The sequence below is a fragment of the Lepidothrix coronata genome, unplaced genomic scaffold (assembly GCF_001604755.1).
Source record: "Lepidothrix coronata isolate B3197 unplaced genomic scaffold, Lepidothrix_coronata-1.0 Scaffold248, whole genome shotgun sequence".
NCBI lineage: Eukaryota > Metazoa > Chordata > Aves > Passeriformes > Pipridae > Lepidothrix > Lepidothrix coronata.
The window spans coordinates 940,814-956,870 of NW_016690428.1; the positions used below are offsets into that span (position 1 = coordinate 940,814).

Sequence of the window (16,057 nt, forward strand, 5' to 3'; positions counted from 1 at the left end):
ACCTAATCAGGCTCATAACCACTTGCAATTACAAGATGCAGATCACTTTCACATTGCTATTAACTTTCTCTTCACACAATGAACTATAGAATAACTTGGGCTGGAAGGGGCCATACTGATGCCAATCTTCTGCTAAAGCACAGCCTCAGTGTTGGATCAGGTCACCCAAGCTTTTCCAGCCAATGGAGTGGCCTCTGGGGCTGGAAACTGCACAGCTGTTCTCCCGTGGAGCATGTTCCTCACACCCACGGGGAACTTTTCCTGCTGCAATACGTGACTGCTGCCTCTCACCCTCTCCATACAAGCTTGAGATAAACCACTGTTTATTCAGCTGCTTGATTTTGGAGGCTCTGCCCTCTGGTCTCTGGCAGCCCAGGCGTGACTGGCATGTACAGCGCTTGGTTGTCCCATGGGTATCTCTATGGCAACACAGATAACCAGGAAGGCACACACAGCTTCTGGGAACCTACAAGTTATTTGCAAAGCAGAAACCTGTTCTCTTTTCTCATTTAATTTCAGGAGGGTGTCGGTGTGGACAGGGGACTGCTCCCTGCCAACACACCTTTCCAGCCCTGCGGAGCTCAGCTGGCATGGAGATGGTGCCAGGAACAGCAGCAGAGTGCCAGAGAGCAGGAGCCCCAGCCAGCAGCAAGGGGACCACAAGGCACCCGGGGCACCTGCTCAAGCATGCATGGGGAATCACAGGATTACAGAATCATCAAGGTTGGAAGAGACCTTTAAGATCCTCCAGTCCAACTGTCCACCCAGTGCTACCACTGTAACCCATAAACCACTAAACCACATCGCCCAGTGCCAGATGCAGACTCCTCTTGAGCACCTCCAGGGGTGACTGCACCACCTCCCTGGGAAACCAATTCCAGTGCCTGACCACCCCAACGGGGAAAAATTTTTTTCTAGTATCTAATCTGAATCTCCTCTGTCTCAGTTTTTGTCCTCTTCACTGCAGGTGCGGCAGAAAAGATGGGTCCTGCCGCACTGCAACCTCCTCTCAGGTGGTCGTAGAGAGCAATGAGGTCACACCTGCACCCCCTCTTCTCCAGACTAAACCAACCCAGCTCCCTTAAGCTGTTCCTCATAATACAAGTTTTCTAGATCTTTCACAAGCCTTGTTACCCTTCGGTGGACCCACTCCAACACCTCAAACTCCTCTTTAAAGTGATGGGCCAAAAACTGAACGTAGTACTTGAGATACAGGCTCACCAATGCTGAGTACAGGGGGATGATCACTTCTCTAGTACTGCTGGGTACATTATTATTGATACAGATACAGGGAAGAGCCTGGGAGAAGGCTGTGGGGTGGGAGCAGCTGTCTTGCACCTGATCGGCCTCACGCAACCCTTTGCTGGAGCAGCCCAGTGGGGAGGCAAGGTAAGGCAGGGTGGAGGAACCAGGTGAGGGAAGGTGGTGAGGTGTGGTGAGATCGTGTGGAACCACACACAGAGCAAGGCAGGGCCGAGGCAGCAGCCCCAGCCTCCTCCCTACCTCCTGGGCTGCTGCAGGCAGAGCCCCAGGCTAGGAGGAGGCAGGCTCTGCCTATTCCATAAGGCTTCTAGAGAACAGTATACATTAACTCAGCCCTGCAGAGAGACCTTGATAAATTACAGAGCTGGGCAATCATCAACTGTATGAAGTTAAACAAGGGAAAGTGTCAAATTCTGCACCCGGGATGGGACAATCTAGGTGCCTGAAGACAGACTGGGGAATGAGATGCTGGAAAGCAGTGCCAGGAAAGGGACCTGGGAGTCCTCGTTGATGGCAAGTTGGACATGAGTCAGCAGTGCCCTGGCAGCCAGGAGGGCCAACCATGTCCTGGGGGGCACCAGGCCCAGCATTGCCAGCTGGTTGAGGAAGGCTCTGCTCTGCACTGGCCTCACCTTGGATATTGTGTGCAGTTTCGGGTGCCACAATACAAGAAAGATATTAAGCTATTAGAGTGTCCAAAGAAGGGCAATGAAAATGGTGAAGAGTTTTGAGGGGAAGCCATATGAGGAGCAGCTGAGTGCACTTGGTCAGTTCATCCCCGAGGAGACTGAGGGGAGACCTCAGTGCAGTTACAACTTCCTCATGAGGGGAAGAGGAGGGGCAGGCACTGATCTCCTCTCTGTCACAGAACCCGAGGGAATGGCCTGAAGTTGTGTCAGAGGAGGCTGAGGTTGGATATTAGAAAAAGGTTTTTCTCCCAGAGGGTGGTTGGGCACTGACCAGGCTCCCCAGGGCAGCTGGCACAGCACCAAGGCTGACAGAGCTCAAGGAGAGTCTGGATGATACTCTGAGGCACATGGTGTGACTCGTGGGGATGGTTCTGTGCAGGCCCAGGAGTTGGACTCGATGGTCCTTGCGGGTCCCTTCCAACTCAGGATATTCTGTGATTCTGCGAAATCATGGAGCCCCTGGTTACATAGCGCCAGCGTTTCTCGCCAGGGGGGCCCGGTAGGTGAAGGGGCTGCCACGCTCATCATGGCGGCAGAGCCGAGGCCACCCACCCAACATGGCGGCCGGGGCGGGACGCGCTGCCTCGATCCCGCGGCACTGCCCGACCGATCCCCCGACCCACCCACCCCCGACCCCCGTGCGGAGCGGCCCCGGGAGCCGCGGCTGCCTGGCGCGATGCGGTGACCGAGCGGCTCCCCCGCCCTCCATAGGAAGATGTCGCCCGGCCGCCCCGGAAGTGCTCGGGGAGGCGCCAACATGGCGTGGCGGTGCTGGGCCCGCGCCGGGGCCCCGCGGCCGCACAGGTACGGCCAGGGCGCGGAGGGAGGGAGGGAGGCAGGCAGGCAAGGCGAGGCAAGGCAAGGCAAGGCAAGGCAAGGCAAGGGAAGGAGCAGCTGGGGCGGGCGGTGCTGACGGTCCGCGTGTTTCCCCCGCAGGCTCGCTGTGCTGCTGCTGCAGCCGCGGCGTGGTTTCCGCCGGGCGCGGCCGCGGCCCGAGGAGCCCCCGGCGACCGCGACCGAGGCGCCGCCCGCCCCGGCGCCGCCGCGCCGCAGCCTCTGCCCGCCGTCGCCCACCGCCGCCGCCGGCCGCCCCTCGCCGCGCCGCCTGGTCAAGCCGCTCCTCTTCGCTGTCGGGGTAAGTGGCTCCTGCGGGGAGCGGGGTCGGCAGGGAGCGTGTTCCGTCTTTCTCAGTGGAATTCTGCTTTCCTGGATTTCGTTTCTCAGTACCTCAAAGTTAGTGCAAGGTTGTTGGCCAAATACTGTGCCGTTACACTGAGATAATACGAAGGAACTTCAGCTAAATCAATGGAAATGTTGTAAAGATATCCCAGTTTCACTCCATTTCAGCGAACTTAAATAATTTAATTTACGCATTTTGTTTGCGAACCTCTTTGATAAAGTATTATCTTGTGACACTTAGCATTCGGTAAACCTGAGGAAATGGCCTCAGGTTGCACCAGAGGAGGCTTAGATTAGATAGTAAGAAAATTTTTCACAGAAAGGGTTGTAAAGCTTTGGAACATGCTGCCCTGGGCAGCAGTTAAGTCACCATTCCTGCAAGTTTTCAAAAAACGTGGATATGGCACTTGATTATATGGTTTAGTGGTAAACATGGTGTTGGTGGTGCTGGCTTGATGGTTGGACTTATGATCTTAAAGGTCTTTTCCATTATCCAGTTTCTGTTATCCCTGTCCATCAGCGATGCTCAGCTCCCATTGCCGTGGGGCTGAGCAGCCGGCACAGTGCATGGTGTTAGCCTGGGATGAGCCCGGCTGGAGCCCCAGGATGGAGCAGTTGTTGAGCCTTTGTCCGGTGTCGCCCAGTTTACAGGCTCGGCCTTCGGGTCCGCTGCCATCTGGCAGTATGAGTCGCTCAAGTCGCGGGTCCAGACCTACTTCGAGGAAGCTCGAGCGGACTGGATGGATAAAATGCGGCCGCAGAAGAGAGGTGACTTCAGAAAGCAGGTACACACGCAGCGCTAGGCCCAGGCTGCTCCCACGTGGGTAGATTCCTGCAGGAGTGTCAGGCACAGCTGCATCCCTCCTCCGGTGTGAGCACTATTTGTGCAACAGATACTTGTCCTCATTATTCTGATTTGTAACTGATTCTCAGCAAATTACAGCAGATGTGTTTCCTTACAAGAAAAACTGATAGAATTAGTTCCAGAAAACCGTGACTTACAATATCACTGCAAAAGGTATAGTGAAAAATAGAGAAAAATACTGCCTTCACCCAGAAATGCCGGAAAGGAGTTTGTATATCTAAACTAGGTACCACTTGTTTTTTCACCATAAAAAAACCCAAACCAAACATTCCTGCTATGTCTAAGTGTTCTCAGAAGTGAACATGAACTCCCAAAAAGGACAGAGCTAGCTTAAATTCTGAACCTTAAGCATAAGATTTTTCAATGCTCTGGCTTCTGAAATGCATTTGTATTTTCAGCCTCCAAAATCTGACAAATACGAGTGTTTAGAGGGCTTTTTTACTTTGAGAGCTGACATTTGCATGCCTTGGAGTTTGGACAGCAAGAACAAAATTAGTGCTGTGAGATTTGTTACAAATTTAGTTGGTATCCCAAAAGTATCAATCAATTAGTTTTTAATTAAGTATACTTAAAACTAAACTAAACATGCATGCATGCTTTATGTTTGCTTCAGTGTTACTGCTATGAATTGTGATAGACCAGGCTTGATACTCTGTAAGGTCTGGTTGTCCAAGGGAAGCAGGGCTGAGTGTGGAGCTGGAGAAGCTCAGGGTCCTGGTCAGGACACAGGAGCTGTGTTTATAATGTATATTGTGCACACTGGTACAGCTTTGGAAATGGGCATGTGGGATAACCCTGGTGGGCGACAGAGCACCACGTGGCTGCTCACTCATGTCCCTCACAAACCCACAGTGGGTTGAGGAAAGAGGAAAGGAGGAAGAATAGCAAGAAAACTAAGGGATAAAGATAAAGCAACCACCAAAAAATTGATTAGTAACTGGAAGACAAGAGGAGAAAACAAGTGATGTGAAGGTGGTTAGTCACAATCTCCTGTGGAAAGACCAGTGCCCAGCCAGTTGATGAGCAAAATATTTTAAATGTCCTAAAATCCCCTCTTTTGGGGGATTACATTATGTGGTAGGGAATATCTTTTTAGATATCAGTGGGTTAGTTCAGCTCATCTGCTCAATTGTATCCCCTCCCAGCCTATCACTGTCCCCTATTCTGTCACTGCACAGGCAGAGTGAGAAATGGAAAAGGTCTTCATGTTGTGCAAGTACCATTCAGCAAAACCTAAAACATCAGCGTGGTATCAGTACTGTTTTGGTCAAAAATCTAAAACACAGCACCATGTATAAGCTGCTAGAAAGAAAATTAACTCTCGCACCATGCTTTCTTGCTTGGTGTATATGAACTGCAAGTGAGATTATGATCAGCACTTAGTATTTTAAATAACTTTGGTTTTATACTTTTATTTTCCTTCAAAACCTGAAGGGGAAGATCTGGTGATTAGCTATCCAAAAAAGAAAACAAAACTGCCCTGTTGTTAATAGGCTTAAACTGCCAATCCCCATCTTCAACGGGTAAGTTCTGTTTTTAAGAGTTCAGGATTCTCCCAGTTGCTTCTGAGGGCATCTAATTCTTGTATTTTAGAAAAGTCATGTTTGTTTAGTGTTCTTATACTGGAGAACTGATATCTGTATCCTGTGCCAGAGAATTAAAAAGAAATGCAGTGAAGTTGTTACTTTGGTATCAAATAATGAATGCTTTGTTTCTTGCAGCATTATTTCCCCTGCCTCCAACCTGCAGATAATGTTAATGACAACTATCAATATGGTTGGAAGGTCGTTGAGCTATCAACAAAATATTTGTGCAAAATGATTCTGAAAGCTGAGGAGTGGAAAGGGGGGTGCAATTTATCTGTGGGCTGACTGCACTCAAAATGAACTTTTTCAGGGGTTTTAAACTTGGAGGAGGGCTGGGTGAGCTGGACGCAAGGGGGAATGGATTCCACATCTTGTGAGCCACCTCTGCAAAAGTGATCCTGGCACAAAAGTGGAATCTCTCAAAGGTGGGTGGTGTGATGTTAGACAGCATTAGGGTGAGGCTTAGTGGAGGCAGGATTTATGCTAACTTTGGCTAATCTGCTAAAGTAAGCATTATGGGCTAGATCCTTGTTTAATACAAGCAGGGTAAACTTATGAAGTTGTGTCAAAGGATATAAGTCCATTCTTTTTAAAGAAACTCTTCATCCATATTGGGGCATTTTATGAAGAAGAGAGTAGATAACTTTTCTTGTGTAAGGAAATGTCAACTTGAAAAGCCAAAGCAATCAGAAGTAAAAAAGTTTGAAACTGATTTACTTCACAGACTTCAAACAAATGCTTTCTATTCTTAAAAAAGGTACATAACCTTATTGACTGTTTTTGAAATTGCAGATACTTCCCAGTGGCATTGATGTACAACTATTCTGTTTCAGGTTAACAGCTGGTGGAATAGCCTGACTGAGGGTCAGCGGACTGTGACAGGTTTGTGTTAGCTTACAAGTATTAGACATTCACAGGAAGAGAAATATGGCAAACAGGTACAGTATGTTAAAACAGATGGCTTTCATACCACCTTTAGGTTGTTGGGCACAAAGCATGTGTAAACTTACACCTGCACATACACTATTTCTGCTACACTTCTTCTCACCAACTATTTTTTGTATGCCTTTAAAAAATTCCTATTGATCTAGGTGAGGGAGTGTTGAGGATTAACTAGAATCCTCCCACAGCAGCATTTTTCTCAGGAACTGTGAAAAACAGCAAATGCTTTTAGAAGGAATAGGTATATGTATTCCACTGATAGGTGAAAATAAAATTCCCTCATAGTTACTTGCTTGCAGCATGTTATGTAAAAAGTAGCAAAAATTATCCTATGTGCTTCCTTTGGTATAATGTAGCTTTGATTGGTTAGCCCAGTGCCAGTTGAAATCCCCAAGATAAATGTGATATGTGAAAAGAACTTGATGAGAACTTGATTCAAATGCAGATGAAGTAGCTCAACTCTATATGCTGTTATGTGTTCTACATTAAGTATTTACGGAATCTATATTAGCAGTTCATTAGCATAAGGTTACTTAAGGTGCTATTTCTATGTCATTTAACTTTTCTACAGAAGCATTTTGGAAAAAAAATTTCTACCAACTTACTAAACCTTGGAAGTGTTGACTCTCAGTTTAAGAATAGGTTGCATAAGTGCTGAATGTTTCGGGCCAGAACCATCTCAAGCCACTCAATTAACAAGTGCTGTCAGGAAGTTTTGTACAATGCTTTGAATCACTTCAACATGCAAGGCAGGTCCTGACATAGATACTGTGGGGCACTGAAAATTGATACAGTCTCTGTGTCCCTCAACATCAAGTTAATCTAAGGAGCAGTAGAAATTGTTGCTGGTAAAGCCTGAGCCATTCAGATACTTACCCTTGATTGCCATAACAGGGTTGGACTTACTGTACTGAAATTGCTGACAGTTCTGTAACAGTTTGGTTTGGCGTTCAGGGAAAGTATTTCCTCTAATAGAGGAGCATGGTCCAATAGGATGGAGCATTGAAAGAAGAGATTATTGAAATTTTAGTTCTAGGATATATGTGTCATAGCTTTTCACAGTCCTTGCATTTTGTTGCAAACTTCAAATGAGACTGAGTATCTGAGATATACTGTTGTGTAAAGGAATCACAATTATTTTCCCCCTTGGTATTTCTAGCTATTATAAAACATATTAAATACATAACTACTTGGACAGAAATAGGGAAGGTGCTTTAAACAGGAAATAATAAATTGTCATTATGTTTCTAATAAATTACATTCTTATTTAAAGTAAGTATTCTTATTTAAAATAAAGACTTCAATAACATCTGTGAAGTAAAAAGCTGTGCATTTGCTGTCTCCCAAAGGTGATTATGCCCTAGCAATGCCAGTTCAACTTTCTGTGCTTGATTTCTAAGCAGAATCTTTACAATTCCCTCTCCCAAAAATGGATAGGATGCCTACTGTGTGTTTGTAGGGCTCCCACAGTCTTCTTTCCTTATGCAGTTAAATGAAACTGTGCAGCAGACAGTGCCACTGGAGAATAAAAAGCTAGATGAGCAGGAAATGGGACCTCTTAGCTGGCTCCTATTTTGTTGATTCTGCAGTGGAATAGGAGTTTGAAACCATAGCTTGAACGTTCTCAGCACAGATTTTTCTGGACTATTGTGTTCATTACACTATGTTAAAACAGCTGCAATTAAATGCCATTTTTTCTGAAAGACTTCCACTATGTAAATGTAGCTTTCAGTATTTTTCTTTGCTTTTTCTAAACTCTATGCAAAGTAAGAAGTGTCTACTGCTTTTATGGAATTGTGAAGAAAACGTATAATTCTTGTAGGCTTCCTTTTAAATACTTGTTTACAGTAAGCACTATAGTGTGTTACATTCATAGTTTGCTTTTATACTTATTTTTCCCTCTTAATAGGTATTATAGCTGCAAATGCCTTTGTATTCTGTTTGTGGAGGCTGCCCGGCATGCGACGGATTATGTTTACATATTTCACCTCAAATCCATCCTCCAGTAAGTGAACAGTAATTTGAGTGACTTTCTTCCATAGGGATGTAATAGAAGGTCTGATCATACTGCAGAAGCTTCAGGTGGCACATGGCTCACTTGTAGCTCCGTCACCCACAAGCAATCTCAGTCGTGCCCAAACACATCGTTCTGTCTGGGCAGGAGATGGTTTAAGGGGAAAAAATTAAAAGCAACGGATCTGATTTTTTTAAGACAAACTTTTTTCTTAAAAAACTGGTGCTTTTCTAAATATTGTAACACCAAAACTGTTGCTTGCTATCTGGCCTTTTGCTGCATTCAGTGGGATGCAGCCCCTACCTGTGTGAAGGTGAAGAGGCACTCCTCCCAGTGATTTGAACCCCAGCTGCTTTGCTGGACAGAGTGCAAATCAAGCCACTCTTTAGGAAGAAGAAAAATAAATTGTATTACATAATGCCATTCAAAAACTGGACTCAAAATGATTAATGTTCAGTGGGAGCAGATAGAACAGTCATCAGTCACATGCATGGACGCTTTTGTCCGTAGACAAACATTAGTCTGTATGTTGTGTATGGGGTCCTTGTTTCAAAGCTTTGAGTCACATTAAAAAAAAACAAACTAAGCACAGACTTTTCTTTCACTGTGTGTGAAATGTATTGAAGAGATTAACTTAGGAAAGCAAGTTACTGGTATTTAATAGCAGAACAATTGATTTTCGTTTCTACAGCAAAGAACTAAAAGGATGAGACAAATGTATTTGGAAAGTACTTCCTGCTATCCTCTTAATTTCTGCTGAAAAAGTGGAAATTCAACTAGTTCCTCTACGGGCTCCAAAGCTGAAGATAGCTGTTATCCAGATCTGAGCATGTCACCCCAAACACTCATGTTTTAAATAATGCTGACCTTAAAACCCGCTAATTGGCTTGTTTGCACTTTCAGGGCTGTTGTTTCAGTGAGGAGAGCTAGTAGCTTTTTGAAAATAAAACTGGTTTTGATTTATGAGTTCATCTCTGTAGCAAATTAATTTTATATAGCTGCTTATATATTAAAAATCTTTCACTATATACACATATAAATATATTTTTTTCCTTTTTCAAAGCATAGGACACATGTCATGAGATAAATGTTTTCTATGAAACAATCCCCTGTAGGTAACTAAGACTGTACAGCTTGCATATCTCTGGGGTGTATGTTCTACCTTTCCAAAGGTGTTGAACGGAATTTGAAATTTGTTCTATTTCTGGGTTTATATCGTAGCTTGTATTGGAGAATCTAAGCATAATTAGCCCCAGTATGTCTTGATAAATGTCTAGTTTGCATGCAAGTTGACATGTAAGTTGAAGCAAATTAAAACACTGACTTATTTATGTTCATTGTTTTTCTCTTTTGTAGAAGCCCTGTGTTCTCCCATGCTGCTCTCTACGTTTAGTCACTTCTCTCTGTTCCACATGGCAGCAAATATGTATGTTTTATGGAGTTTTTCCAGCAGCATTGTCTCTCTTCTGGGATGCGAGCAGTTCATTGCAGTATATCTTTCTGCTGGTAATATATAAAATATATACTTAAAAATATAAATATGTATTCATGCAAGTAAAGAGTGTGCATAGTTAACAGTTATGATGACTGATGGCCATTGCTCTATATTAAAAGCAGTACTTCTTTGCTGTTATACAGATTTTTGGTAGATTTAGGATACTGGGCTTCAAAATACCATGATAAAACCATGTCTGTTTTTAATTCATGCTTTGCTACCAAAATACAGACTTATGTAAGTTTTGTGAGAAAAGGTGACAGTTAGTTTGTGCTTTCTGATGCTTGTCTGCATTGCTAGCATTGCTTCCAATAGTAATTTCTCTTTTTTAGGGGTTATCTCCACTTTTGTCAGTTATGTTGCTAAAATGGCCACTGGAAGGTTTGAACCATCCCTTGGAGCTGTAAGTATCTTGGAATGTGAGAGACCTTATAGTGATCTCTGAAGCCATTTTGAAAGTCTGCTGTATTTTTTAACCTGCTTAAAAGCCAAGAATATATGTGAGATAATGAAAATTAGGAAGGTTAACCAAAATCAAGTACCCAGGCAAGAACTGGTTCTCCTGTTCATCCAGTATGTTTGATTCTGCTGCAGCAGCCACCCAGAACTAATGCCACTTAATGCTAAGCGTTGTAAATGGGTCCTTAACAGCAGGACCTCTTGTGTCTGAGTAGATCAGTTACGTAACTTATTGCAGAAACAGTATTTCATAATTGTGTATCAGTCTTCTCTAATTGAAAATAGAATACTTTAGAAAGAGATATGTAATCAGACAATCAAACTCAGTGTGTGATCCCAGTGCAAGTTGTAGGGCATGCTGTGCAGGAAGGCCAGCACTCCTGCCAAAAATCTCACTGGATGAAAGATGTGAGGCAGACTGAGGAGCTCTTGTGGTTGCGAGTTCTTTACAAGTGTTTTTAGTAGTAGAACGTTTTGAAACACTTAACTTGCTTTAAGTTTGAGATTAACATAGGCATTTACTTCTTAACTTCCTTTACTAAATAATTTTGATAAAAGCCAAAAGTCGGATTCTCATTTTTCTATTGAAATTAAAAAAAAAATCTGTTTAGCTGTGCAGCAGTTAGAATTTTTAGAAGTGCTGTGTATTGTCCCTTTATCTTATGAATAACTATATCTGGAGCAAGTTACTTTCCCTTAGTCTTACTGATCTGAACTTACTGAAATTGCTACACATTGCATTAGTTTACTGTGTTCAGAGTCTTTCCATTGTGATTATTTTATGGATACAAAACCCCATGGTCAATGTAGTACAGTCCAGGGAATTACTTGTTTCATTGACAAAAGATTTTTGTCCCTGTCCATCTGTTATTTTCCTTGATTTTGTACAAGCTTCAGAATTATTCCCTTTGTTTGATTAATCTATGTTAGATTTCCAGGGCTTACTTGGGTGAAAGCACATTTACATAAATTGTTATCTTAAAAACAGGGGTGGGGGTGGGTATTTCTTAATTATGTAAGAGCATTTGAAGGATATTTTTTTCCCAGTACTTATAATTTCAGATATTGAAATGAAATAATGCTGTCTTGGTTTATTTTTATTTTGAACTTTGCTGTGGTGCTCTGTACTTTGAGTATTACCACAGGGCTGCATTTGAAAATAAAAGCCCAAAAGGAAAAGGGGTTCACATGCAGGAAAATAATTTTTCCTTTATGTAACATCTCAGCTTACTTTGATGTCTTTTAATGTATTTACAGTCAGGAGCAATAATGACTGTCCTTGCAGCCGTATGTACAAAGATGCCCGAAGCAAAACTGGCCATCATACTTCTTCCAATGTTCACATTTACAGCAGGAAGCGTAAGTGTCACTGAACTTCAAAGAAACTCTACTCTTTAAATATCTTCCCCATACCTCTCCGATATCTGAGCAGGTGTCCTCTTCATTTGTGTTTCTAAACTGTTAATTTTATTTTGAAAGAGAGTGCAGGTCATGAAAGTCGTGGGGACTAATCAGAATTGTTGCAGCCTGGAAGTCACTACACCAGTGTGGAGTGAATTTAGAGCTATCCTAAATCCCATCATCCATGAGTCTGTTTTAAATCTGATCCCAAGAGGTGAAAGAAGTTGGGAGGGAGTCAGGTTTGCCTGTCTGAGGAAACCTTGCATACACATCCTCTTCTTTCTGATGAGTGATATTTTTGGTAGCAGCACTAGTAACAGGCTAATCTAATACTGGCACACTGCCTTTAAAGACAAACTTCATTTCTCGTGGGAGATAACATTCCAACCCTGGAGGAATATTTGTCTCCTCCTTTAGATATCATCTTTTGATGCTTTTAAGAACACTTGTGGGATTAATAATAAACCACTGAAACTTTCCTTCGTGTGTAGTACTAGGACTCTTTTTTTTTTTGTTTCATTAAGGTCTTTTATGCACATCCACTTCCACATTTAAGGAAAGCTTCTTATGTAGATCTTAACTTGTTTTAATAAGTTAATCATCTTTGGTCCTGTACTTAAAGTTGTTTTACTGCTTAAAGCAGTTAAGCCACATCATTCCAAGATCATGAAATTTAATACTTTTTGTAAGGGAAGCTTACATATTTGAACAAGTGTTCTTAGATGTAGCCTTTGTATTTTCCTTGCACTTCTGCTTGAGTGGATGTGGGTTTTTTGCATGCCACCCTTTAATGGTATCTTTCTTAGAAAAGATGGCCAGGGTAGAAATATTGGCAGAGCCACAGAGAGCATTGCCATGATCAAGTACTCATTGCAACAGCAGAGCAAGAGCAATATTGGCTATTGCGGTAGGAATAATTTTAGCCCTTTTATGTGATTGTATGTAACTTTACATACTCCTTTAGCCTACCTTACCTATACTGTAATGGGCTTCTAAAATAAAGCCAATGTAGCAAGAGAGCTGCTATTATAATACATATTTTAAAGGAAAGAATTCCTGCCTAAAGTAACATTTAATCCTAACATTAAATCTGTTGGTCTTTATGAAATGGGCCATCTAGTAAAATTTTGTGTATTGACAGTTATGGTGGCTTATGTCTCCTGAGGATAGTACACCATTGCTCATGTTGTCATCCTGATTTTCTGTCTTCTAACAAACATACCCTTTAAAACTAGAGTGTGATGATCAATTTATGTCAGATAACAGGGTCTGCCCCACATGTTCCATCCACTAGCGGGTTGAGTTTGGGAGGACAGATGCACATAAATCTAAGCTACATCAGAATCAGAGAATGAGAATGCTGCAGTTACATGTTTTGTGGTGTCTTTTATAGCATGTACTCTTTCAGGTAACTTCTGTCTTTTTCCTGACCTGAATTTGAAATGTATTTTGTTTGAAAAGGACACATTCCTACCCTGCACTATTCTGTAGATGCTCAGGTCTATTTTCACAGCACAGTACAGCTGAGGAATGAGTATGTTGTTTTAAAACAATGTATTTTTTATAGTGATTCATTTGATATAAAATATATATGATGTTTGTTGATCCCAAATACTTGCTCTGTGCCAGGATAGAAAACTGTTATCAGTGGCCATTTTTTGTGCTGTGACTGGTCCTGTCCATTCCATGTTCTCTTCCTTTCTAGGCTTTAAAAGCCATAATTGCATTTGACACTGCAGGACTTGCTTTAGGCTGGAGACTTTTTGACCATGCTGCACACCTTGGGGGAGCTCTCTTTGGAATGTAAGTCTGTATTTACTAACTTCTGCTTGTTTTGTATTTAAATCAGTCCTGTATTTTTTCTTCTTTACTTCCTATTATTGCTGAAGTACAGTGGTTTTTTTTGAAAGTTTTCTTAACTAGCATTGAATACAACTCACTGTTGTTCTTGTAGTGCTATAAAATTCTGTGGAAAATGCTGTTAACAGAGGCTTAGGACTGGAAGAATTGAGCTGAACTGCCTTAGAATCATAGATTACATGTAAGGTTTTCCTGTCACCATAACCTGAGCTGGCTAGCTGTCCAGCTCTTCCCAGAACATTGAAGAGAGTCACAAGGCAGAAAAGATTCTCACGAAACAGCATGGACAAATTAAAATAACTTTAAACAGCTAAGAAAATGCCTTTGTCTCAGTGTTTTTCCTCTAATTGCCAATTTAGAGAGAGCTACAGAGTTAATATAAGCCCAGGCCAAATTCCTTTGGGCAGCCTGTACTGCTGTTTTCTCAGTGTGGTTGTGCTGCCTTTGTGTGGACCTTTCCTAATTAGTAAGAACTACTAGAAACAAGTTTGTAGGAAGCAGTTCTGTATTGTTCCATGTTTCAACTACATTGTGAGTTTTTTCCCTTCAACCCAATTGCAGTGTTGTCTTAATTGGCACACGATTGCTAAGAGCCTTTTTTAACATAGGTAGGCATTTGAAAAGCCTGCCTGAGATTTCACTAGGCAGATTTAACGGCAAACCGGTTTGTAGACCAAAGTGTTTGCTATGTCTTGGCTTTGGTGTCAGTAAGTTCTGTGCTGCACTGTCTCCTCCCCTTCTCTGGCATCACAAGGGAATGAACAATCTGCATTATAATGCAGATTCACATACTAAAAAAGGATGGCAGTTGCAGTAAAAACTGTCTTGAGTTGACAAGTCTCTTGCTTTCCTCACCTACACTGTTTTACCTGTTCGTTCTGCTCTGTGATCATTTTGGTCACTTCATCCTAAAACAGGGCCTTTATTTAGGGCATGTGTTGAATGGCCAAAGTATTTTTTATATATTGCCTCCCAGACAATTGTCTGCTTTGGAAAGTGACCGGTTTCCCTGAGAAAAGTGCTTTTGTTATTCAGGACTCAGGTGTGGAGTCAGGTTTGTGGGAGAACCTTCAACCTATTTCCATGTGGTTGCTTCTCCTCATGCCTCTCCTCTGCACCATAACCTCCCTTATCACTTATGTTGATATTCATATATCAGAATATATAGTTCTCTATGAATATAAATTAAGATAGAACACTTAGATAGATTAAATCTTCATTTAGATGCTTATAGAAGAAAATTCACTTTGAGTGGAATGTGGCTGTTCATTATGGGGCAGTTGTATTTTTGTAGGAGAAAACCACTTTTATTTGGTGTTGTCAGTAAAGATTAGCACAAGCAACAGAACTGTTTTAACAGTCTCCTAAGTGGAGGTAGTTTTATGTGTCTTTTTAAGAAATCACAAAATCACAAGATTAAAGGCATGAAAAAACTATTCATTCTCAGGACTGAAATAAGCAAGAACACAAAGTAAACTGTTTGGAGTCAAGAGAACAAGTGGCTTACCTGCCACTTTCCAAGCATGTTGTTCTTTGTGCCTCAGTTTATCTTGCCTTCTATACCAAGCTTGTACTTGGTTTTAGTGATCAACCTATTCTTTCTCAGATGCAAAGAAAAGTTGCAGTTAATTTGAACTATTATTGTCTTTCTCAGGTGGTACGTGACTTATGGCCATGAGCTCATATGGAAGAACAGAGAACCACTGGTGAAAGCTTGGCATGAATTGAGAACAAAGAACGCAGGAAAGGGAGGAGGTGGAAGATCTAGCTGATTCTAATACTAGAGATTCCTTGTGCCCAAGTGGTATATTACTTGAAGATGTGGGACTGAATTGGTTTTGAAGGGTATTTTTGCTACTCCGCATTAAGCCTCTGAGGAGCTGAAGTTTCTAATGTAACAAAATTATGTTACAAAAATGCATATCCGTAGAAAATGAACTCTGACGAAGGTGGAACAATAAAGGTTTTTATCCTATTGCTTTCTGAGGTAACAGTCTGCATTACATTTTTAAAGGTGTAATAAAACATGTTTTTCAATTAAGTGATGTAAATCTCTGTCCACAAAAAAACCCCTTCAAAATGCAGTACAACTGGTTAATACTTAGGAAAATAAACTGAGGAAGTTATTGAATCACAAACCCCCCTAATGTCTGCCAGACAACACAAGGTGCTTTCTTAGAAGGCAAACTTTAGACAAGTTGGACTCAACATAAGGCTAAGGTGGTGAACTTCAGTGGTCTTCATTGTTGGAAGGATTGGATGAGAGGAGCCAAAGGTCTCTTTTGTTCTTAATCTTGAAATACT

At 42.2% G+C, this 16,057-nt stretch overlaps 1 protein-coding gene across 2 annotated transcripts; it reads left to right on the forward strand.

The window, feature by feature from the left end:
- Positions 1-2,894: 2,894 nt before the first annotated feature.
- On the forward strand, positions 2,895-15,792 carry PARL (presenilin associated rhomboid like). 2 transcript variants are annotated; one of them, XM_017835126.1, is made up of 9 exons: positions 2,895-3,087; positions 3,776-3,916; positions 6,416-6,464; positions 8,434-8,529; positions 9,895-10,044; positions 10,366-10,436; positions 11,750-11,851; positions 13,599-13,696; positions 15,408-15,792. In XM_017835126.1, the coding sequence occupies exons 2-9, from the start codon at positions 3,872-3,874 to the stop codon at positions 15,523-15,525; spliced, it is 729 nt and encodes a 242-aa protein (XP_017690615.1). In that variant the 5' UTR covers positions 2,895-3,087; positions 3,776-3,871; the 3' UTR covers positions 15,526-15,792. The 2 variants fall into 2 exon arrangements, with proteins under 2 accessions (XP_017690615.1, XP_017690616.1); XM_017835127.1 differs by lacking the exons at positions 2,895-3,087; positions 3,776-3,916 and adding an exon at positions 5,876-6,007 and having other exon boundaries at positions 15,408-15,733.
- The last annotated feature ends 265 nt before the right edge of the window (positions 15,793-16,057 follow it).

What these genes read in the sequence shown, in the direction of transcription:
- PARL (XM_017835126.1), top strand. Translation starts at nt 3,872, where the DNA reads ATGGATAAAATGCGGCCGCAGAAGAGAGGTGACTTCAGAAAGCAG. An exon ending in GAGGTGACTTCAGAAAGCAG is followed by an intron (nt 3,917 to 6,415) that starts GTACACACGCAG and finishes ATTCTGTTTCAG; the next exon opens with GTTAACAGCTGGTGGAATAG. An exon ending in CACCTCAAATCCATCCTCCA is followed by an intron (nt 8,530 to 9,894) that starts GTAAGTGAACAG and finishes TCTCTTTTGTAG; the next exon opens with AAGCCCTGTGTTCTCCCATG.